General features: G+C 40.2%; 1 protein-coding gene and 1 long non-coding RNA gene across 3 annotated transcripts in view; one reads left to right on the top strand and one right to left on the bottom strand.

The window, feature by feature from the left end:
* Nucleotides 1–2,591, top strand: part of ITPR1 (inositol 1,4,5-trisphosphate receptor type 1) — a 320,331-nt gene extending 317,740 nt beyond the window's left edge. Inside the window, exon 59 of the mRNA XM_089919578.1 lies at nucleotides 1,164–2,591. Within this exon, the coding sequence (XP_089775704.1) occupies nucleotides 1,164–1,250 (87 nt within the window). The 3' untranslated portion in view covers nucleotides 1,251–2,591. The remainder of the gene's footprint in view (nucleotides 1–1,163) is intronic.
* LOC115803132 (uncharacterized) overlaps nucleotides 1–25,211 on the bottom strand; it is a 128,899-nt gene that overhangs the window by 21,206 nt on the left and 82,482 nt on the right. For both annotated transcript variants that reach the window (XR_016394749.1, XR_016394750.1), the window contains one exon: nucleotides 2,728–2,898. This is a non-coding gene — a long non-coding RNA (uncharacterized LOC115803132). The remainder of the gene's footprint in view (nucleotides 1–2,727; nucleotides 2,899–25,211) is intronic.

Raw genomic sequence — 25,211 nt, forward strand, 5'->3', positions numbered from 1 at the left:
TACAATCTACCTGTGAATTTATTCCACGGGTCACGTGAGGTTCTGCTTCCGCAGCTGAATCTGTGTAGTACAGGGTGTGACACCTCCCTTCACGATTTGTCACTCATCCAAAGAAACTTTAGAGGCTAGCTGGAATATCCTAATTCAACTCTTTATAAAAGGCTTTATAAAAAGCTGCCTTTTGGAAATATTCACTCCTTGTAAATCTTCTCTTCTAAAATATAACTGAAGGCATTTCACAGGAGCCTAAAAATAGTATTTTGATATGAAAGGAAAACGGCTATGTTTAAGAAAAAATAACCACGTTAAAATTGAACCTAGGTAAGTTAATCTTATTTTATGTTCTCAGGATATTTTGTACCAAAATATTTGAGGCCCAGCATCAAATCCTGAGCTGGGACTACCTGGGTTATGAGAAATGTGAATGCAGGGAATTAATTACGCCCTGAAATAGCCAGAACAGAGCTGGATACCTGTCCGTGTGAGAACTGATTTAGCTCGGCAGCCGAAATAAACGGTACCAACCTCTTGTTCTGGGTTTGCAAAGCACTGTTTCATTTGACCAGCCTTAGGAAATGGTCTTTCCTGACCTTGGTGTCTGTAGGTGGCAAGGAATAGTCACCACTGAGTGCCAGGCCATGATTATGTTATTTAGTCACCCTGGACCTCAGAGGAGAGGACATTCCTCATCATCTCCCTAGAAATGCTGTGTGATTTTTTTCTCGCAGATCAAAACGGCCCAAGAGCCACTGGAGAGGAATCAAGACCCCCTGAAGACCGTGGACTTAATCTCTCTTAAACCTAGGATTTTAAACACACTGCTTTTCTCGACGGTTCAGTGTGTTGTTACTGTCATACAAAGCTATCAGTTGGAAGTGGATTTGGGAAACGATCAAGAATCTTGTGCTTTAACTGTTTTTTTGTTCCTTTATGAAACAAGTAGAAAGCAAAGTTTCTGAATGTCACATTGCCTAAGGCACAGAATTCCCCATTCTGCCTAGGAAGATGTCCTTTTTGAAGTTCTGTGTTTGATATACTGACAGTACACTGTAGAAAGTGGGTTTCAGTATAAACCATAACCACAGAGGTAATCTATGGTTGAGTATATGATTTGACGTACAGGAAGTGTCTGGGTCTAATGATGAAACTTTTTAACTTTCCAGATGACAGAACAAAGGAAGCAGAAACAAAGAATTGGTCTTCTAGGACATCCTCCTCACATGAACGTCAACCCACAGCAACCAGCATAAGCAAATGAAATAAAGGAATCGTATTTACCTTTTTAAATTATTTTTAGTGTGGGTATGGCTAATTCGTTCTGATTCACCCACAGAGGTTACATTTATGCTTAGTATATTTGTAAATACTCAGTTTTATACCGTATGTATATGATCGCTACTCTCAAGGTTTGGATATATGTATTGTAATTAGAATTGTTGGCACGATGAAATTTCATTTGCGCCAAAAATATTAAAAATGCCTTTTTTGGAAGGACTAAAGAAAGCACCTGATTTGCACTTGAACCACATTATAGATTTAAAAGTATATGACATGTATTTTGTATTTAAAACTAGAATAGCCAGTATTTATGTTTTTTATAGAACTGTGCAATACCGATTATGCAATCACAATAAATTTGTAAGTCCTGAGTATCCTAAGGGGAGGGAGTGCACATCTTTGAAGCTGGTGTGTTAATAGTATGTAATACATGGTTAAATATCAAATGATGCTGCTGCCAAAATCATGTTAATAGTGAGTTTCAGGCCCCCGGGCATTTTGTACCATACACTTAGCCTGCGGTGACACTACTTCTCATTGCTAGCGGCACTAGTGCCTCTGTCTCGTAGTGACAGTGCTCCAAGCCTATGAACTGTCAAGTCAGCATTCATTTTAAGAAAAGCAACTTTAGTTTCAAAGACACTTTAAGGCTTCTGAATTGATCATTTAAACTATTTCTTTAAGTAAGAGAGCTGAATTAGAGGCTCAGACTTTAGTTTGCCAAGTCAGTGAATTTTTTAAAGGGAACTTTTTATGCCACGCTTGAGGTAAATGCATACTGCTAGCCAATCAATGTCATCTCCTAGGTGAATTTTGGTGTCACGTTATCAAGAAACGAGTAATTGATGGGCTCTAGATTATCTAGTCCAAGCAGTAGAGCTGATTTTTTTCCTTCATCTGAACCAACATGCTACAGTAGCGAAGAAGTATTAAACTATATCGATCCATATAAAGATGATGAAATATGATCTATCCCACATATAAAGATGAAATATGATCTATCCCACATATAAAGATGAAATATGATCTATCCCATTAGAGCCCATAGTTTGAACACTGTCATGTTATTCTTGTGAAAGAGCCACAGTTGGGTTTTATTTCTTTGTCACATTATTTCTTTTCTTGATGGATGAAAAAGTATGAAAGGAAACTTTTATATCTGTTGCCTAGTTTTGTACATGGATCTCATTTTACAAGAGAATCTCCCTACAAAAAAAGTTAAACATGTATTGAAAGCAGAGTTCTGAAATGAGTAAAGTTTGTAAATGCAGATATAAAAATAATATTTAATAAATGATGCAGAATAAAATACAGTGACCGGCTGGTGGCTTTCATTTAGACATTTCTTTGCGTCATAACAACAGCTATTCCAATTAATTATATATTTCCTTTAGGACCAATTTAAGGTATAACTGGTCTGCCTACCAGATTAAATCCAAAAATGCTTACCTGATTCATGATAACGGAGAACTACCTGAACAGATATGGGGGAGGGTTTATACAGTAGCCAGCCATTCATTCTTCTCGGTAAGTGACTGCCAAGCAGACTGTCACGAGCACTGTAGCACATGGTAAGGCTCCCACTCCTGCACTTTCCCTGGGGGACCTGCATCTTGCTACCTGCAGTGCAAAGGAATCACCAACAGGGAGATTAGTTCTCACTCATGCCCAGCGGTCAGAGTCCTTCAAGACAGTTGAAAATGTTTTACAAAAGCTAACTCGTCTATCCAAAGGTAGTGAAACCTGTCCCCTCCTGAGAGCAATGCCCACCGTGGTCGCTCTTTTAACAAACACTGATTTTTCTCTGTGCTTTGCTAAATAAGGATAATTACCATCCAATGTTGGGAACTAGGTCGTGATTAAATTCCAGTTAAACGACTAGTTTCAAAACCAGTGCTTCTACTTTATAATTGATAACTTTAAAAAAAAGTGAGTAATTTTCCATTCAGTGCAGCGTATCTCCATAGAATTTTTCCATAATAAGGCAAGCCCAAGACAGATACGTACTTGTATCTATAAACAAATTGGCGCTCCGTGCCGACCCCCCCCACCCCTCCCCGAACGTGAGCTCCAGCCAGCAAGGACTTGCTCCCCTCGGATCTCCCTTCAATCTCCTGAGCTGCCCAGCACGGAGAGGCAGTGTGTGTGGTTTGTCTCCCAAGCCCCGTCCCATCTCGTTCACTGCAGAGTTCTGCAGTGACACGTTCAGGTTGCAGCTTTTACAGGTTTGTCCTGTTTCATTCGAATCCTGTCACTTGAGATACAATCTTCATTCAACTCGCCAGCTTCAGCAGAAAATAAATGGAATCGGAATGCCACTCCACCCTACAAGCAGTAGATCCTACCCTTGGAGTTTGAGTATGGACACAAAGCTGGTACAACTGAAACATAAAATTTGAAGTTATAACTCCTACAGCCTTTGATGTGTGATTGTGATTTCACCTTTCTCCAGACATCGCTTTTTCAACACTTCTATTTCAAGGATCAAGGTCCAAGTCACCTTCAAAGTTACTCACGGAGGTGAAGAATTAGTGCTATCGGGCTAAGAAACAAATGTGATAGCATACTACTAACATGCAAAAAGTCTTCTCGGCTCTGATTATTGAATTTTAAAAGTTTTCTGTAGCACGGATTCATATTTGAAGATTTTGCCAACTTCCTTAACTAAACCACGTGTTAAGTCAAAGGGTCTGGGAAATTCCGTTCCACTTTTCTAACGTTCATATTTTCTGGCCCGTTTCTACTTATGTCCCTGAAATTATGTAGTGATGAACCTTGTTCCCCCCTGCAGATACAGCTTCCACCCTGCTGAGCCCTAGAGCTTTACTCGAAAGTTCATCCTGCGCAAATACTCTATTTATTTATTTATTTATTTATTTATTTTTGCGGTACGCGGGCCTCTCACTGCTGTGGCCTCTCCCGTTGCGGAGCACAGGCTCTAGACGCGCAGGCTCAGCGGCCATGGCTCACGGGCCCAGCCGCTCCGCGGCACGTGGGATCTTCCCGGACCGGGGCGCGAACCCATGTCCCCTGCATCGGCAGGCGGACTCTCAACCACTGTGCCACCAGGGAAGACCCCGCAAGTACTCTTAAAGCTGTGCGCCCTGACTCCTCACACACGCACACAAAATACGCTTTTCACTTTGTTTTTTAAAAATTTGATTCAACCTACCTGTTCCCAAGCTCATTACTGGTTGTTCTTCAGTCAGTTTAGTTTTATTTGGTTCTACTTTCTGAAAATGGGTTGCTTGATTTTGCTCCTGTAAAAACTGCTCTTTCACCCTGTTTAAACATTTCCTAACATAAATTACAAAGCAAGCATACCTTATTTGTGGAAGCTAACCAGCAACTCAGTCTTTGCAGTAGCAAACTAAACAAAGCTTTACTTATGTGCTAGTGAGAAATTACCACGATCTTCACAGTAAACTAAGGAATTATCACATTAAAAACTCAATTATAGGGCTTCCCTGGTGGCACAGTGGTTAAGAACTTGCCTGCCGATGCAGGGGACAGGGGTTCGAGCCCTGGTCCAGGAAGATGCCACACGCCGTGGAGTAACTAAGCCCTTGTGCCACAACTACTGAGCCTGCGCTCTAGAGCCCGCGAGCCGTAACTACTGAGCCCACGTGCCACAACTACTGAAGCCTGTGCACCTAGAGCCTGTGCTCCGCAATGAGAGAGGCCACTGCCATGAGAAGCCCGCGCACCACAACGAAGAGTAGCCCCCGCTCACCACAACTAGAGAAAGCCCGCGCGCAGCAACAAAGACCCAATGCAACCAAAAATAAATAATAAATAAATTCATTAATTAAAAAAAAACCTCAATTATAGATTTCTATATCCTCCTCCTACGGTTGGTTGGGATAATGCGCTAATGAGAAACAGCCTGGAAGTTTCTGATAGTTATTTTAAGGCTACTCATGAGACCATTAGTCTGACTTCTGGGCTACATAGAAGGAGATTTAGTCCCTCAGTAATATTAAATACAAAAGGATCACAGCTACATACTTACACAAGTAGAGTTGAGTTTTGCTAAAATAATGCTTTCACAGATTTTAAAAAACAAAATGTGCTTGATAGAAGGCTTAATTTACATGACAGTAAAAGTCACCTTTACACAAGACAGGATATAATAACAAAGGACTCCTACTGAAGGTTCTTGAGACAACATGTTCTTACCTACCAAACCATAGATGGGAGTGGAGCTTTCATTTTAAAGGTAAGAAACTGAGCCTTACAGTAGTAAAGAGACTTGCCCAAGGGCTTAGCTCCAGAATAAACAAAGCACTCCTGACTCAGCTAAACAGGAGAGAGCTCTTCCACCTGCTATCCCCATTCCAGAAACGGGCTACAGTATCTTATCCGTAATCAGTTTCCCGTAACAGTTCTCACTTTACAGAAAGTTCTTATGCAGAACTGTATTTTGTCCTACAATACAAATGGATTTCTTTTTCTTTTCAAATCTCTTTCATAAGAGGATCTACAAGTTAGAAACTCCTGAATATGATTACTTTGTCAAGACTGAAAACTTTGTGGCAAAGATAAGAAGCTCCTAAAATCTCTTTTACAACTACAAATCTCATATAAATATCTCTTATTTAATTGCATTTTTCAAAAGGAGAATCTGTTCTCTCAGTCAACGTGGCTTTCTCCACGTGGAAAGATTCCATACAGACTGGCATCCTATCCTACCTACCACAGAAGTCGGTGTTGATTAGCCAACTCTGCTCTCTCCTCTTCGTTACAGTGATCACTTGTTAACAATCAACTAGAATGTTGGAAAACCCCCGTAAAGATTTCGATTTTACAGAAAGTACCCAAAATTCCACCAGTTTTGCATCACAAAGCAGTGGTTAAAGTTTTGAGTAAAATGCCATGCATGTGGTTTTTGTGGGTGGCTGCAGCTCAGAACGACTCTTAGGACTTGTCAGTTATCTACAGGGGACAGCTAGGATGGCAACTATAAACTAAGACCATTCTGATCATGGTAACAAACAACTCCCCGTCCCTGGTATTGTATGCCATCTTTGGCAACTCTTAACCTAAAGGCTGATGCAGAAGCGTAACTAGCCTTCGAGTCTGGACCCCAAAACCTACCAAGTTGAAGAAAAGAAAAAGACCACTGGCAGGGTTTTACATTTGGTCAAGTCTGACAATGCTCATGGACAACTCCGGCTGCTGGTGATTTAAACTCACTTGGTAAAACAAATCTCTAGCTCACCGGGGTACTACATTAAAAAAAAAAAAAAAAAAAAATTAACGCAAAGAGAAACTTAAGATACTTTAAGGTCATGACAAACCAGTGTGACAGAGAATCCTGACACCCAGAAGTGAAACTGCATCATTCACGCAGGTCTGGAAAGAAAAAAGAAAGCTAAAAACCGCTATAGATTAAGAAGGCCGAGTCTGAGAAAACCCCTAAGGTGAATTCTGAACAACAACAACAAAAAAAAAGAGTCCCACAACAGAAGAAGTGCATACTGCATGCAAGACCCACTAATGGAAAGAGTTTGCCAGCATTTCTGTCATGACCTCATGAAAGACGGCTGGTCCCATGTAAACGAAACTTGAGGCAATCCAGGAATTTAACCTGTCCACTCCAGAACTTAATTCAGCTAATGACTTCATCTTTTTTCCCACATACCTGTCACCTATAACATCTCATGAAGTCTTGTCAGAAGCTTTCTGTAAATGCTCTACAGAAGAAAATCAATTAAGATGCGGTGTGACACTGGGACAAGGAACCAGAACCACACAAGGCTCGGCTGCTGAGTGTCAGTTTACTTCCGGGCCCCCATGGCAGCATGGTGGGAGGGAAAGAACTGGACCCTGAGGCTGGTAAGAGTCTTCATGCCAGCTCTACCACTTCAACGCTATGATTTTAAGCAAGTTCTTTAATCACTGTAATTTTCACACACACACCCCAACACACACACACCCTGCCCGTTCCCTCAACCACCATCTAAAGACTGGAGATGCTACCACTTCTTTGGGCAGCAATAAGCTTTATGAAAGACAATATATGTCAAGTGTCGAGTATATACCCGACACGTGTCATTTCCCATTCCTTTGCAACATCATCATTTCCTTGTGCTCAGGCCGATCCACAATGTCAGCTAAATACTGCAAGACCAAAGCTACTTCTGTTCCTACTAGATGGGCCTGAAGTTATTACAGTGGGATCCTAAACCCCCAAGTCTTAGCATGATATGTTTGGGACATATAGAGTCATTTTTAAAAACTGTATCTTTAACATCCAAATTGTTTTTACTATCCGTTTGAACTGAATTCATAAAGAAAGAAAACTATTATAGAGCTCATAACTTCCGGATAATTATTCTCATATTTGTGATCAGAGTTGAATTTACGTCTGACTTCCTTTTACAAAATCTTCATGGGAAGACACTTTATCTTAGGGGTGATGATGTATTTCCTTAGTTTATGAAGTGCTTTTACCTACATTCTCATTTAGGTAGAAGCCTCCCAACCCTGTTAAGTAGGTATCATCCCTGACATGTAAACGGTCCTAAACTGTACCATCTTAACATTCAAATGCAAATTTTAGACCGTTATCTCACATAACTGTACGAAGCCCAGGACTTTCCTTAATAATTTCAAGGATCCTAAGGTGAGTGCTTACAACTTCCTAATAATTCCTTGTCACTTACTCATCCGAAATCCTGACTGCAACCTAATTCTCATCATCTCCCCTCTCTCTATTCCCCTCCACCCTAGTGTAGATACAGCCATCTCTACTCTGTCTCCAAAACACATTAACACCTGGGTGTTGTGAAAAGCAGACCTTTAGTAGAGGAAGATTTTAACAAATAAATAAATAACAAGTAAACAGTAAGAAACGATTTAAAACTGAGAATCAGACATTGAAGCTCTCTACCCCCTTCCTTTTCTGCCAGTGGAGTAGCCATTTGTATCCTCATCTCGAGCCTAATTCTAGGACCCACTTTCTCTCACCACCCCTGCCCAAACAAAAGCAAAATAAAAACAAAAAAAATTTTCCCTCCAGCTCCAAGTAAAAGCTAAAAATTCTTGTTTCTTTATTATACAGAACAATTTAAGCCCCCTGGTCCCAACCCCTCCCATCTAGATTAGCCCTTTACCTTGACAGAACGAAAAAAGACTATAATTCATCTGTCTTTAGCTTTCAACTCAAAGAGCAACCAGCTTTTAAAATAGCTTTATCTTTTCCCCTTCCTGATAACTCCCTATCTTAGAGAAGAAGAAATCAATTTAGAAAGGTGAAGTGATTTGGCCAAACTAGAACATCAGACCTGGGATTCAAAGGCAGATCATCTGACGATATACACTCACCCTTCGATATCCACGGGGCCCCCCCTGGATAGCAAAATTCGCGGGTGCTCATGTCCTTTACGTAAGGAGTACAATCGGCCCTCCATTTACTCAGGTTCCATAGCCACAGGATCCACATCCAAAGATTGGAGGGCTGACTGTATCATATACCTTCCTCTCTAGGCCAACGCTTCACTATGCCAGGTGCAATCCTGCCGATAAGGTGCTAGGGCCTCCACCTGTCCACCTGTTTGGGGAAGATCTGTAAATACCAGGTAAGAGTTCTAAGAGATGCAAAGTAAGAGTTCTTATGGGTAAGGTCTGTAACTAGTTCTTTTCATTCAGTACCTAGCACAATTCCTGCCAATAAAGGGGCTCAGAACACTTGAGGGGGGAAAAAAGATTGTGAACCTTCACGTAATCTGCTTGAGGGTTTTGGAGCCAAGGCCAATTAGGAGTCTTTCACTAAGGAAGGACTATTTAGCAGTGGCCCAAAAGGAGTTGCACAGACAACCAAAGATCAGGCAGTCACTACTCTTTTTGCTGCGGACCATTTAATCTTATAACTATCCGATAATCATAATGCCTCTGGCCCCAGGAGTCCTGCTTCACAACCCCACCAACCCCCACTGCCCCCTCCCTCTCACTAGGCAACCCCAATCTCTCTTCCTTCTTTCAGTTCTTATAACAGATAAACCTGTGCTGGCTTGTCTATCAAAGTCTAAAGTGGGTTGGCAGGGGACTTCCTGGTGGTCCAGTGGTTAACACTTTGTCTTCCATGCAGGGGGTGCAGGTTCTATCCCTAGCCAGGGAGCTAAGATCCCACGTGCCCTGCCAAAAGAACAAAACATAATTAAAAAACAACACAGGGCTTCCCCGGTGGCGCAGTGGTTGAGAGTCCGCCTGCCGATGCAGGGGACACAGGTTCGTGCCCCGGTCCGGGAGGATCCCACATGCCGTGGAGCGGCTGGGGCCCGTGAGCCGTGGCCGCTGAGCCTGCGCGTCCGGAGCCTGTGCTCCGCAACGGGAGAGGCCACAGCAGTGAGAGGCCCGCGTACCGCAAAAAAAAAAAACCAAAAAAAAACACAGAAGCAATACTGTAACAAATTCAATAAAGACTTTAGAAATGGTCTTCATCAAAAAAATAAAAAAATCTTAAAAAAAAAAAAAGGGGTTGGCAGGGTTGAATTCCTTCTGGAGGCCCTAGTAGAGAATTTACTTCCTTGCCTTTTTCAGCTTCTGGAGGCTGCCTGTGTTCCTTGTCTCGTTGCCTACTCCCATCTGTAAAGCTAGAAATGGCCAGTCGCGTCCCATCACACCCTTTATCACACTGACTACGATGCTATGCCTCCCTCCTTTCCTTATGAGGAGCCTTGTGATTACATTGGTCCCACTTGAATAAACCAGGACATCTCCTCATTTCAAAATCCTTAACATAATCACAACCGCAAAATCCCTTTTGCCGTGTAAGGTAATACATTCACAGGGTCTGGGCATTAGGACTTGGACATCTGTAAGGGGCCCATTATTCTGCCTACCACATTTGCCTAAGCAGAAACCAGGCAGCTGTTTAGGTTTAAGACAAGAAAAACAAATCACCTGTTTTCACGCTTGACAGATTTGAATACAATTGGAAAGGTCACAATTTCTTATGGTCCAGACAGGCTGAACAAGTCAGTTAATTAACATGACCATATAGAATGATGAAGCTACATGATTACCCAAGACAGTCTGTGGCTTCCTTTTACTTTCACTATTGATACTCTTGGAGAACCAGAAACAGCTATTAAAAATGTGTTTACTTTTACACAAACACACACACACACACACACACACCCCTAATTAGAGTTTTTATTACCTCATGTTTTACTTGTAAGGATTAGCATTTCAAAAATAAGTTAAGAGGGGGCAGAGCCAAGATGGCAGCAGGTGAGGACGCAGAGTTTGCGTCTCCCCACAACTAGGGTGCCTGTCGGACACTGGTGCGGGATACCTATGCCCAAGGAGAGGGGAGGAACCCCCGAGTGACTGGGTAGGACATGGGGGCACTGAGGTGGGAGGAGAAATGGAGGCTGGACAGGACCAGCACCCCTGAGGGGTGGCTCGAGGCGGGAGGGGTTCCCATGCCTGGAGAGACCCTGGGGGGCTCAGAGGATCAGGCGTTTCCCCTGCCCTATCAGGCCCAGGAAGCCTGCGGGGCTCCCGGGCCGGGCCCTCTGAGGCTCCCTGTGGGCTGTGTTGGTCCTAGGGGCATAGGAGGGAGGCGGGCGGGAGGGGGCCTCCAGGACCGGAGGATCAGGGAGGTGTGGCGGGCGTCTCCCAGGCCCACTCAGCCCCGGGAAGCCTGGACTCCCAGGCTGGGTCCCCGCCCTTCAAGGCCCCCTCCAGGCCACGTTGGTCCTAGGGGCAGAGGAGGGAGGGAGGAGGGGGGAAGAGGAGGAGAGGCAAATGTGGGGGACCCTCCTGGGCCAGGGGATCAGGGGAAGCACCGCAGGTGTTTCCCCCACCCACCTGGCTCTGGGAAGACTGTTGGGCTTCCAGGTCTGGTCCCCTGATTTCCAAGGCTCCCTCCAGCCACGTAGGTGCTAGGGGCATAGGAGGGAGGAGGGGGGAAGAAGAGAGGTCAACAGGGAGGGGCCCTCCAGATCACAGGATGCGGGGAACGGGCCTAGCACTTCCCCCACCCACTCGGGCCCAGTGAGCCTGCTGGGGTCCTGGACCTGCTCCTCCGCCCTCCAGGGCCAGAGGCACTCCTGAGCCCCTCCTGCTGCATTAAGGCTAAACCCCCCCAACATCCCCCACCCCACCCGGCCTTTTCCGGCCCTGTGGGTCCTAAGCATAAGCCCTGCCCACTGCCTAAACCCCACCCCTGCCTAAGCCCCACCCAGCACAGCCAAGGCCTTTTCTGGCTTCTTTTTCCCCCTCCTGAATTTAACTATTGTGGTTCTGTTTTACCTTCTGGTTGTTGTTTTATCTAAGTTTTTATTTTTCTATTCTTTCTAACATATCTGTTAGTTTTCTAATCTTATTTTATTTTTTCCTCTTTGTTATCGTTCTGCTCCTTTTTTCTTTTCTTTTTTTTTTTTGCCACCCTTTTCAGCTCACAGGATCTTGGTTTCTGAGCCAGGGGTCAGGCCAGAGCTCCTGCGGTAGAAAGTCCAAGTCCAAACCACTGGACTAACAGAGAACCTCAGACCCCAGGGAATATTCATCAGAGTGAGGTCTCCCACAGGTGCTCATCTGATCAACAAGACCCAGCTCTACCCAACAGCCTAAAAACTCCAGTGTTGGAAGCCTCAGGCCAAACAACCAGTAAGACAGGATCACAAACCCACCCATCAAAAAAAAAAAAAAAAATGAGATGACAAAAAATATGTCACAGATGAAAGAGCAAGGTTAAAACCTACAAGACCAAATAAATGAAGAGGAAATATGCAATCTGCCTGAAAAACAATTCAGAGTAATGATAGTAAAGATGATCCAAAATCATGGAAACAGGATGGAGGCATGGATTGAGAAAATAAAAGAAATGTTTAACAAAGATCTAAAAGAACTAAAGAACAAACAAATACAGATGAACAACACAGTAACTGAAATGAAAAATACACTAGAAGGAATCAATAACAGAGTAACTGAGGCAGAAGAACGGATAAGTGAGCTGGAAGACAGAATGGTAGAAATAACTGCCGAGGAGCAGAATAAAGAAAAAAGAATGAAAAGAATTGAGGACAGTCTCAGAGACCTCTGGGACAACACTAAACGCACCAACATTTGAATTATAGGGGTCGCAGAAGAAGAAGAGAAAAAGAAAGAGTCTGAGAAAATATTTGAAGAGATTATAGTCGAAAACTTCCCTAACATGGGAAAGGAAATAGTTACACAAGTCCAGGAAGCACAGAGTCCCATACAGGATAAACCCTAGGAGAAACACAACAAAACACATATTAATAAAACTAACAAAAATTAAAAACAAAGAAAAAATATTAAAAGCAGCAAAGGAAAAGCAAAAAATAACATACAAAGGAATCCCCAGAAGGTTATCAGCTGATTTTTCAGCAGAAACTCTGCGAGCCAGAAGGGAGTGGCAGCATATACTTCAAGTGATGAGAGAGAAAAACCTACAACAAAGATTACTCTACCCAGCACTGAGCTCATTCAGACTCCACAGAGAAACCAAAAGCTTCACAGACAAGCAAAAGCTATGAGAATTCAGCACCACCAAACCAGCTTTACAACAAATGCTAAAGGAACTTCTCTAGGCGGGGAACACAAGAGAAAAAAAGGACCCACAGAAACAAACCCAAAACAATTAAGAAAATGGTAATAGGAACATACATATCGATAACAGCCTTGAATGTAAATGGATTAAATACTCCAACCAAAAGACAAAGACTGGCTGAATGGATACAAAAACAAGACACATATATGTGCTGTCTACAAGAGACCCACTTCAGACCTAGGGATACATACAGACTGAAAGTGAAGGCATGGAAAAAGATATGCCATGCAAATGGAAATCAAAAGAAAGCTGGAGTAGCAATAATTGTATCAGATGAAATAGACTTTGAAATAAAGACTGTTACAAGAGATAAGGAAGGACACTACGTAATGATCAAGGGATCAATCCAAGAAGAAGATATAACAATTGGAAATATTTATGCACCCAACACAGGAGCACCTCAGTACATAAAGTAAATGCTAACAACCATAAAAGGGGAAGTGAACAGTAACACAATAATAGTAGGGGACTTTAACACCCCCACTTACACCAGTGGACAGATCATCTAAACAGAAAGTAAATAAGGAAACATGAGCTTTAAATGACACAACAGACCAGATAGATTTAATTGATATCTATAGGACATTCCACCTGAAAGTGGCAGAATACACTTTCTTCTCAAGTGCACACAGAACATTCTCCATGATAGATCACACCTTGGGTCACAAATCAAGCCTCGGTAAATTCAAGAAAATTGAAATCACATCAAGCATCTTTTCAGACCACAATGCTATGAGACTGGAAATCAGTTACAGGAAAAAATTTGTGAAAAACACAAATACATGAAGGATAAACAGTGTGCTAATAAATAACCAAGAGAGCACTGAAGAAATCAAAGAAGAAATTTTAAAAATACATAGAAACAAATGACACCAAAACACGACAACCCAAAACCTATGGAATGCAGCAAAGGCAGTTCTAAGAGGGAAGTTTACAGCAATTCAATCTCATCTCAAGAAACAAGAAAAATCTCAAACAATCTAACCTTACACCTAAAGCAACTAGAGAAAGAAGAACAAACACAACCCAAAGTCAGTAGAAGGAAAGAAATCATAAAGATCAGAGCAGAAATAAATGAAAGAGAAACGAAGAAAACAACAGCAAAGATGAATAAAACTAACAGCTGGTTCTTTGAGAAGATAAACAAAATTGATAAAACTTTAGCCAGACTCATCAAGAAAAAAAGGGAGAGGACACAAATCAATAAAATGAGAAACGAAAAAGGAGAAATCACAACTTACACCACAGAAATACAATGGACTATAAAAGACTACTACAAACGACTATATGCCAATGAAATGGACAACCACGAAGAAATACACAAACTCATGGAAAGGTGCAATTTTCCAAGACTGAACCAGGAAGAATTATAAAATATAAACAGACCTATCACAAGTAATGAAATTGAAACTGTAATTAAAACTCTTCCAACAATGGAATTTAAGGGGAAAAAAAATGTCATGAAGAACCTAGGGGTAAGACAGGAATAAAGACGCAGACCTACTGGAGAACGGACTTGAGGATATGGGGAGGGGGAAGGGTGAGCTTTGACAGGGTGAGAGAGAGTCATGGACATATACACACTAACAAACGTAGTAAGGTAGATAGCTAGGGGGAAGCAGCCGCAAGGCACAGGGATATTAGCTCGGTGCTTTGTGACAGCCTGGAGGGGTGGGATAGGGAGAGTGGGAGGGAGGGAGACGCAAGAGGGAAGACATATGGGAACATATGTATATGTATAACTGATTCACTTTGTTATAAAGCAGAAACTAACACACAATTGTAAAGCAATTATACCCCAATAAAGATGTTTAAAAAAAAAAAAAAAAACTCTTCCAACAAACTAAAGTCCAGGACCAGATGGCTTCACAGGTGAATTCTATCAAACATTTAGAGAAGAGCTAACCCCTATCCTTCTCAAACTCTTCCAAAATACTGCAGAGGGAGGAACACTCCCAAATTCATTCTACGAAGACACCATGACCCTGACACCAAAACCAAAGATATCACAAAAAAAGAAAATTACATACCAACATCACTGATGAACACAGATGCAAATATCCTGAACAAAATACTAGCAAACAGCATCCAACAACACATTAAAAGTATCTACACCATGATCAAGTGGGATTTATCCCAAGAAGGCAAGGATTCTTCAATATATGCAAATCAATCAATGTGATACATGATATTAACAAGGAATAAAAACCATATGATCATCTCAACAGATGCAGAAAAAGCTTTTGATAAAATTCAACATTCTTTTGTGATAAGAACTCTCCAGAAAATGGACAGAGAGGGAACCTACCTCAACATAATAAAGGCCACATATGACAAACCCACAACCAACATCATACTCAATGGTGAAAAACTGAAAGCATTTCCACTAAGATCAGGAACAAGACAAGGATGTCCACTCTCACCACTCTTATTTAACACACTTTTGGAATTCCTAGCCATGGCAATCAGAGAAGAAAAAGAAATAAAAGGAATCCAAATTGAAAAAGAAGATAAAAACTGTCACTGTTTGCAAATGGCATGATACTATACATAGAGAATCCTAAAGATGCCACCAGAAAACTACTAAAACTAATCAATGAATTTGGTAAGGTTGCAGGATACAAAACTAATACACACAAGTCTCTGGTATTCCTATACAATAACGATGAAAAATCATAAAAAGAAATTAAGGAGACACTCCCATTTTCCACTGCAACAAAAAGAATAAAATACCTAGGAATAAACCTACCTAAGGAGAAAAAAGACTTGTACTCAGAAAACTATAAAACTCTTATGAACGAAATCAAAGATGACATAAACAGATGAAGAAATATACCATGTTCTTGGATTGGAAGAATCAATATTGTAAAAATGACTATACTATCCAAAGCAATCTACAGATTCAATGCAATCCCTATCAAACTACCAATAGCATTCTTCACAGAATTAGAACAACTAATTTTACAATTTATATGGAAACACAAAAGACCCTGAATAGCCAAAGCAATCTTCAGAAAGAAAAACGGAGCTGGAGGAATCAGGCTCCCAGACTTCAGACTATACCACAAAGCTACAGTAATCAACACAGTATGGTACCAGCACAAAAACAGAAATAGAGATCAATGGCACAGGATGGAAAGCCCAGAAATAAGCCCATGCACATATGGTCACCTAAGTTATGACAAAGGAGGCAAGAACATACAATGGAGAAAAGACAGCCTCGTCAATAAGTGGTGCTGGGAAAACAGGACAGCTACATTTAAAACAACAAAATTAGAACACTCCCTAACACCATACACAAAAATAAACTCAAAATGGATTAAAGACCTAAATGTTAACACTGGACACTATAAAACTCTAGATGAAAACGTAGGAAAAACACTATTCGATATAAACCACAGCAAGATCTTTTTTGACCCACCTCCTAGAGTAATGAAAATAAAAACAAAAATAAACAAATGGGCCCTAATGAAACTTAAAAGCTTTTGCACAGCAAAGGAAACCATAAACAAGATGAAAAGACAACCCACAGAATGGGAGAATATATTTGAAAATGAAGCGACGGACAAAGGATTAATCTCCAAAATACACAAGCAGCTCATGCAGCTCAATATCAAAAAAACAGCCCAATTTAAAAACAGGCAAAAGACCTAAACAGACATTTCTCCAAAGAAGACATACAGATGTACAAGAGGCACATGAAAACATGCTCAACATCACTAATCATTAGAGAAATGCAAATCAAAACCACAGTGAGGTATCACCTCACACAGGTCAGAATGGCCATCATCAACAAATCTACAAATAATAAATGCTGCACAGGGTGTGGAGAAAAGGGAACCCTCCTGCACTGTTGGTGGGAATGTAAATTGGAACGGCCACTATGGAGAACAGTATGGAGGTTTCCTAAAAAACTAAAAATAGAACTACCATATGACCCAGCAATCCCACTACTGGGCATATACCCAGAGAAAACTGTAATTTGAAAAGATTCACGCACACCAATATTCACTGCAGCATTATTTACAATAGCCGGGACATGGAAGCAACCTAAATGGTCCATCAACAGAAGAATGGATAAAGAAGATGTGGTACATATTTACAATGGAATATTATTCAGCCATAAAAAGGAATGAAACTGGGTCATTTGTAAAGATGTGGATGGACCTAGAGTCTGTCATACAGAGTGAAGTAAGCCAGAAAGAGAAAAACAAATATCGTATATTAAGGCATGTATGTGGAATCTAGAAAAATGGTACAGATGAACCTATTTGTAGGGCCGGAATAGAGACGCAGATGTAGAGAAAAGACATGTGGACACAGTGGAGGAAAGAGGGAGCGGGACAAATTGGGAAATTAGGTTTGACATACACTACCATGTGTAAAATAGACAGCTAGTGGGAACCTGCGGTGTAGCACACGAAGCTCAGCCTGGGGCTCTGTGACGACCAAGGTGGGTGGGATGGGGGGAGTGGGAGGGAGGTCCAAGAGGGAGGGGATATAGGTATACATATATCTGACTCACTTCACTGTACAGCAGAAACTAACATACATTGTAAAGCAATTTTACTCCAATAAAAAATAATTAATTTATTTTTTTAAAAAAGTTAAGATCCAGTGAGGTACAAAGAAAACAAAAGTGGATCAAAAGCTTCCCAACCAGATAACCACTGTTGATTAAACAAACATACAACAAAACATACCTATATAAGATTAGAAATTTTAAATAATATGCCATTCATATATTTTCTTTGGTGAAATGTTTTTTCAAACTTTTTGCTCACTTTTTAATTTTTGATATTATTGAATTTTGAAAAAATTTTTAATATTCTGGTTGCCAATTCTTTATCAAATATATGTTTTGAAAATATTTCTTTCCTGGTCTGTGGATTGTCTTTTCATTTTCTTAGCACAGCTTTTCAAAAACCTTACGTTTTTAATTTTGATGAAACCCAATTTATCCATTTTTTTTTATGGTCACAATTTTTGTGTCCTAAGAAATCTTTGCCTAACTAAGATCCCAAAGATTTTCTCCTATGTTTTCTTCTAGAACAGCAGTGCATAAGACTGTTTCCTGTGATGATAGAAATATCCTCTAATCTAAGCTAGAGTAATCAAGACAGTATGGTACTGGCACAAAAACAGAAATATAGATCAATGGAACAGGATAGAAAGCCCAGAGATAAACCCACACACATATGGTCACCTTATCTGTGACAAAGGAGGCAAGAATATACAATGGAGAAAAGACAGTCTCTTCAGTATGTGGTGCTAGGAAAACAAGACAGCTACATGTAAAAGAACGAAATTAGAACACCTCCTAACACCATACACAAAAATATACTCAAAATGGATTAAAGACCTAAATGTAAAGCCAGACACTATAAAACTCTTAGAGGAAAACACAGGCAGAACACTCTTTGACAGCAAGATCCTTTTTGAGCCACCTCCTAGAGTAATGAAAATAAAAACAAAGATAAATACATGGGACCTAATGAAACTTAAAAGCTTTTGCACAGCAAAGGAAACCATAAACAAGATGAACAGACAACCCTCAGAATGGGAGAAAATATTTGCAAATGAAACAACTGACAAAGGATTAATCTCCAAAATATACAAGCAGCTCATGCAGCTCAATATCAAAAAAACAAACAACCTAATCCAAAAATGGGCAGAAGACCTAAATAGACATTTCTCCAAAGAAGACATACAGATGGCTAACAAACACATGAAAAGATGCTCAACATCACTAATCATTAGAGAAATGCAAATCAAAACCGCAATGAGGTGTCACCTCACACTGGTCAGAATGGCCATTATCAAAAAAACTACAGGCAATAAATGCTGGAGAGGGTGTGGAGAAAAGGGAACCCTCTCACACTGTTGGTGGGAATGTAAATTGATACAGCCACTATGGAAAACAGTATGGAGATTCCTTAAAAAACTAAATAGAACTACCATATGACCCAGCAATCCCACTACTGGGCATATACCCTGAGAAAACCATAATTCAAAAAGAATCATGTAGCACAATGTTCACTGCAGCTCTATTTACAATAGCCAGGAAATGGAAGCAACCTAAGTGTCCATCAACAGATGAATGGATAAAGAAGATGTGGCACATATATACAATGGAATATTACTCAGCCATAAAAAGGAAAGAAATTGAGTCATATGTAGTGATGTGGATGGACTTAGAGTCTGTCATACAGAGTGAAGTAAGTCAGAAAGAGAAAAACAAATACTATGTATTAACGTATATATATGGAATGTAGAAAAATGGTACTGATGAACCTAGTGGCAGGACAGGAATAGAGATGCAGACATAGAGAATGGACTTGTGGACACAGGGAGGGAATGGGAGGGTGGGATGAACTGAGGGACTAGCACTGACAATATATACACTACCATGTGTGAAACAGAGAGCTAGTGGGAAGCTGCTGTACAGCACTGGGAGGCCAGCTCAGTGCTCTGTGTCAACCTAGAGGGGTGGGATGGGGAGGGTGGGAGGGAGGTGCAAGAGAGAATGGATACAGGTATACATATAGCTGATTCACTTTGTTACACAGCAGAAACTAACACAACATTACAAAGCAATTATAATCCAATAAAGATGTAAAAGAATAATAAGGAAATGTATTTTTAAAAAAACAGAAAAGCCTTTCCCACCAAGCTCAAAAAAAAAAAGAAAAGAAAAATGCTGTAATCTGAGCTAATCAATACACCTTTAGTTAGCCACCCATGGCCACTGAGGACTTGACACGTGGCTAGAACAACTAAGCAGCTGAATTGTCACACTGTATTTAGTTTTAATTATTTAAATTTAAATAGCCACATGTGGCTAACAGATGCAACAGGAAGTTCTAGAAGTGCTGTAGTTTTAAATTTTACATTTTGATCTATTACACATTTTTAGTTAATTTTTGTATACATACAAGGTTCATTTTTTTTAAAACTTTTTTAAGGTTTTTTCTTCTTTTTAAAATGTATTTTATTTATTTTTGCTGTGTTGGGTCTTCGTTGCTGTGCAAAGGCTTTCTCTAGTTGTGGCAAGTGGGGGCCACTCTTCATCGCAGTGTGCGGGCCTCTCTTGTTACGGAGCACAGACTCCAGACGCGCAGGCTCAGTAGTTGTGGCTCATGGGCCTAGTTGCTCCGCGGCATGTGGGATCCTCCCAGACCAGGGCTCGAACCCGTGTCCCCTGCATTAGCAGGCAGATTCTCAACCACTGCGCCACCAAGGAAGCCCAAGGTTCATTTTTTAAAATATGGATGTCAATTATTCCGGCACCAAGTTTTTGAAAAGACTATCTCTACTCCAAAGAGTTATCTTGGCATCTTTGTCCAAAATCAGACCATGTTTGTGTGGTCTGTTCCTGTACTCTGTATTCTATTCCATTGGCCTATGTGTCTTTCCACTCACCAATCTCTCATTGTCTTCATATATGGTCAACTGCTCTTTGACAAGCATACCAAGAATACATAACGGGGAAAGGTTAGTCTCTTCAACAAACGATGCTGGGAAAACTGGATAGCCACATGCAAAAGGATGAAACTGGACCCTTATTTTACACCATACATATATATCAACTCAAAATGTACTAAAAATTTAAATACAAGACCTGAAACTCTAAAACTCCAAGAAGAAAACATAGGGGAAAATCTTCACGACACTGGTCTTGGCACTGATTTGAACACCAAAAGGATACACAACAAAAGCAAAAATAGACAAGTGGGGCTACATCAAACTAAAAAGCTTCTGCACAGCAAAGTAAATAAGAGTGAAAAGGCAACCTATGGAAAGGGAGAGAGTATTTGCAAACTGATAAGAGATTAATATTCAAAATATATAAGGAACTACTACTACCCAACAGCAAAAAAACAAATAAACTGGTTAAAAATGGGCAAAAGACTTGGGGAGACATTTCTCCAAAGAAGATCTACAAATAGCCAACAGTTATACGAAAAGATGCAATACAATCAAATCGCATGCCCGCTGGGTGGGCAACCCACGAACAGGAAAGTAATTACATTGCTGAGGTTTTCTCACAGGAATGAGAGAAAACAACAGCAAAGATCAATAAAACTAAAAGCTGGTTCTTTCAGGAGATAAACACAATTGATAAACCTTTAGCCAGCTTCATCAAGAAAAAGAGGTAGAAGGCTCAAATCAATAAAATTAGAAATGAAGACTCACAGACATAGAAAGTAAACTTATGGTTACCAAAGGGGGAATGGAGGGGGAGGAATAAATCAGAAGTTTGGGATTAGCAGATACAAACTACTATATATAAAAGAGATAAACAACAAGGTCCTATTGTATAGCACAGGGAACTATATTCTATATCCTGTAATAAACCATAATGGAAAAGAATATGAAAAATAATATATAATATATATATCACAAATATATATGAACCACTTTGCTATACACCAGAAACTAACACAACATTGTAAATCAAGTATACTTCAATTAAAAAAAATTTTTTAAACCCCCCTCCCAAAAAATAAAAATAAAATAAAATTAGAAATGAAAAAGGAGAAGTTACAACTGACACCACAGAAATACAAAGGATCATAAGAGACTACTATGAGCAACCCTACGCCAGTAAAATGGACAAATCCTTAGAAAGGTACAGTCTTCGAAGACTGAACCAGGAAGAAATAGAAAATATGAACAGACCCATCACAAGTACTGAAATTGAAACTGGGATTTAAAAACTTCAAACAAACAAAAGTCCATGACTAGATGGCTTCACAAGAGAATTCTATCAAACATTTAGAGAAGAGTTAACACCTATCCTTTTGAACCTATTCCCAAAAACTGCAGAGGAAAGAACATCCACAAACTCATTCTGATACCAAAACCATCACCCTGATACCAAAAACAGACAAAGATACCACACACACACACACAAAAATTACAGACCAATACGAATGATGAACACAGATGCAAAAATCCTCAACAAAATACTAGCAAACGTAATCCAACAATACATTCAAAGGATCAGAAACCATGATCAAGTGGGATTTATCCCAGGTATGCAAGACTTTTTCAATATCTGCAAATCAATCAATGTGATACTCCACATTAACAAACATAATAAAAACCATATGATCATCTCAATAGATGCAGAAAAAGCTTTTGACAAAACTCAACACCGAATTATGATAAATTCTCCCCAGAAAGTGAGCACAGAGGGAAACTACCTCAACATAATAAAGGCCATATATGACAAACCCACAGCTAACATCACACTCAATGGTGAAAAGCTGAAAACATTTCCTCTAAGATCAGAAACAAGACAAGGATGTCCACTCTCGCCACTTATACTCAACATAGTTTTAGAAGTCTCAGCCACGGCAATCAGAGAAGAAAAATAAATAAAAGGAATCCAAACTGGATAAGAAGAAGTAAAGCTGTCACTGTTTGCAGATGACATGATACTGTACATAGAGAATCCTAAAGGTGCTACCAGAAAACGACTAGAGCTCATCAATAAATTTGGTAAAGCTGCAGGATACAAAACTAATACACAGAAATCTCTTGCATTTCTATACACTAACGACAAAAGATCAGAAAGAGAAATTAAGGAAAACAATCCCATATACCATCACATCAAAAAGAATAAAATTCGTTGGAATAAACCTACCTAAGAAGACAAAAGACCTGTAATCTGAAAACTGTAAGGTGCTGATGAAAGAAATAAAAGACGACACAAACAGATGGAAAGATATACCATGTCCTTGGATTGGGAGAATCATTACTGTCAGAATGACTCTACTACCCAAGGCAATCTACAGATTCAATCCCTACAAATTACCAACAGCATTTTTCACAGAACTAAACTAGAACAAAAAGTTTTTAAAATTTGTATGGATAAACAAAAGACCCCAAATAGCCAAAGCAATCCTGAGAAAGAAAAACGGAGCTGGAGGAATCAGGATCCCTGACTTCAGAATATACTACAAGGCTACAGTCATCAAAACAGTATGGCACTGGCACAAAAATAAAATATAGAACAATGGAACAGGATAGAAAACCCAGAAATAAACCCACACACCTATGGGCAATTAATCTATGACAAAGGAGGCAAAACTATACAACGGAGAAAAGATAGTCTCTTCAGTAAGTGGTGCTGGGTAAACTGGACAGCTACATGTAAAAGAATGAAATTAGAACACTCCCTAACACCATACGCAAAAATAAGCTCAAAATGGATTAAAGACCTAAATGTAAGACCGGATACTATAAAACTCTTAGAGGAAAACACAGGCAGAATACTTTATGACATAAATCACAGCAGTATCTTTTTGGATCCACCTCCTACAATAATGAAAATAAACAAATGGGACCTAATGAAACTTAAAAGCTTTTGCACAGCAAAGGAAACCATAAACAACATGAAAAGACAACCCACAGAATGGGAGAAAATATCTGCAAATGCAGCTACCAACAAAGGATTAATCTCCAAAATATACAAACAGCTCACGCAGCTTAATATCAGAAAAACCAACAACCCATTCAAAAAATAGGCAGAAGATCTAAATAGACATTTCTCTAAAGAAGACATACAGAGGGCCAAAAAGCACATGAAAACATGCTCAACACTGCTCATTATTAGAGAAATGCAAATCAAAACCACAAGGAGGTACCACCTCACTCTGGTCAGAATGGCCATCATCAGAAAGTCTACAAATAACAAATACTGGAGTGGGTGTGGGGAAAAGGGAACCCTCCTACACTGTTGGTGGGAATGTAAATTGGTACAACCGCTATGAAGAACAGTATGGAGATTCTTTAAAAAGCTAAAAGTGGGGACTTCCCTGGTGGCGCAGTGGTTGAGAATCCGCCTGTCAATGCAGGGGACATGGGTTCAAGCCCTGCTCCAGGAAGATCCCAAATGCTGCGGAGCAACTGGGCCCATGTGCCACAACCACTGAGCCTGCGCTCTAGAGCCCGTGAGCCACAACTACAGAGCCCATATGCTGCAACTAGTGAAGCCCACGTGCCTAGGGCCCGTGCTCCACAACAAGAGAAGCCACCACAATGAGAAGCCCGTGAACCACAACAAAGAGTAGCCCCTGCTCGTGGCAACTACAGAAAAGCCCATGTGCAGCAATGAAGACCCAACAAAACCAAAACAAAAAACAAAAAAAAAACCCTACAAATAGAACTACCATATGACCCAGCAATCCAACTCCTGAGCACTGATCCAGAGAAAACCATAATTCAAAAAGATACATGCACTCTATAATGATCACTGCAGCACTACTTACAAGAGCCAAGACATGGAAGCAACCGAAATGTCCATGGACAGAAGAATGGATAAAGAAGATGTGGTACATATATACAATGGAATATTATGCAGCCATAAAAAAGAATAAAATAATGCCATTTGCAGCAACATGGATGGACCTAGAGATTATCATACTAAGCGAAGTAAGTCAAAAAGAGAAAGACAAATATCATGATATCACTTATATGTGAAATCTAAAAACAATGATACAAATGAACTTATTTCCAAAACAGAAACAGACTCACAAACTTCGAAAACAAACCTATGGTTACCAAAGGGGAAGCATGGAGGGACGGATAAATTAGGAGTTTGGGATTAACATATACACACTACTATATATAAAACAGATAATCAACAAGGACCTACTGCATAGCACAGGGAACTCTACTTAATATTCTGTAATAACCTATATGAGAAAAATATCTAAAAAAGAATGGATAGGGCTTCCCTGGTGGCGCAGTGGTTAAGAATCTGCCTGCCAATGCAGGGGACACGGGTTCGAGCCCTGGTCTGGGAAGATCCCACATGCCGCGAGCAACTAAGCCCGTGAGGCACAACTACTGAGCCTGCGCGTCTAGAGCCTGTGCTCCGCAACAAGAGAAGCCACGACAATGAGAAGCCCACTCACCGCGATGAAGAATAGACCCCGCTTGCCGCAACTAGAGAAAGCCCGTGCACAGAAACGAAAACCCAACACAGCCAAAAATAAATAAATAAAAATTTAAAAAATGGATAAATGTTTATGTATAACTGAATCACTTTGCTGCACACCTGAAACACAACATTGTAAATCAACTATAATCCAATATAAAGTAAAAATTAAATTTAAAAAATTGTTTTGGCTACTCTATGTTCTTTGCCTCTCAATATAAATTTTAGGACTAGCCTATTAATTTCCACAAAAAAAATGGCTGCTGAGATTGTGGTTGTAATTTCATTGAATCTACACATCATTTTGGGAAGAAATTACATTCTGATAATATTGAGTCTCCCCACTTATGAACCCAAAATATCTCACTACTGATATTAGGTCTTCTCTAATTTCTC

This window comes from Delphinapterus leucas, chromosome 10 (genome assembly GCF_059928025.1).
Source record: "Delphinapterus leucas isolate spDelLeu-1000000601 "Yukka" chromosome 10, BTC_Dleu_Yukka2, whole genome shotgun sequence".
NCBI classification, from domain to species: Eukaryota; Metazoa; Chordata; class Mammalia; order Artiodactyla; family Monodontidae; genus Delphinapterus; species Delphinapterus leucas.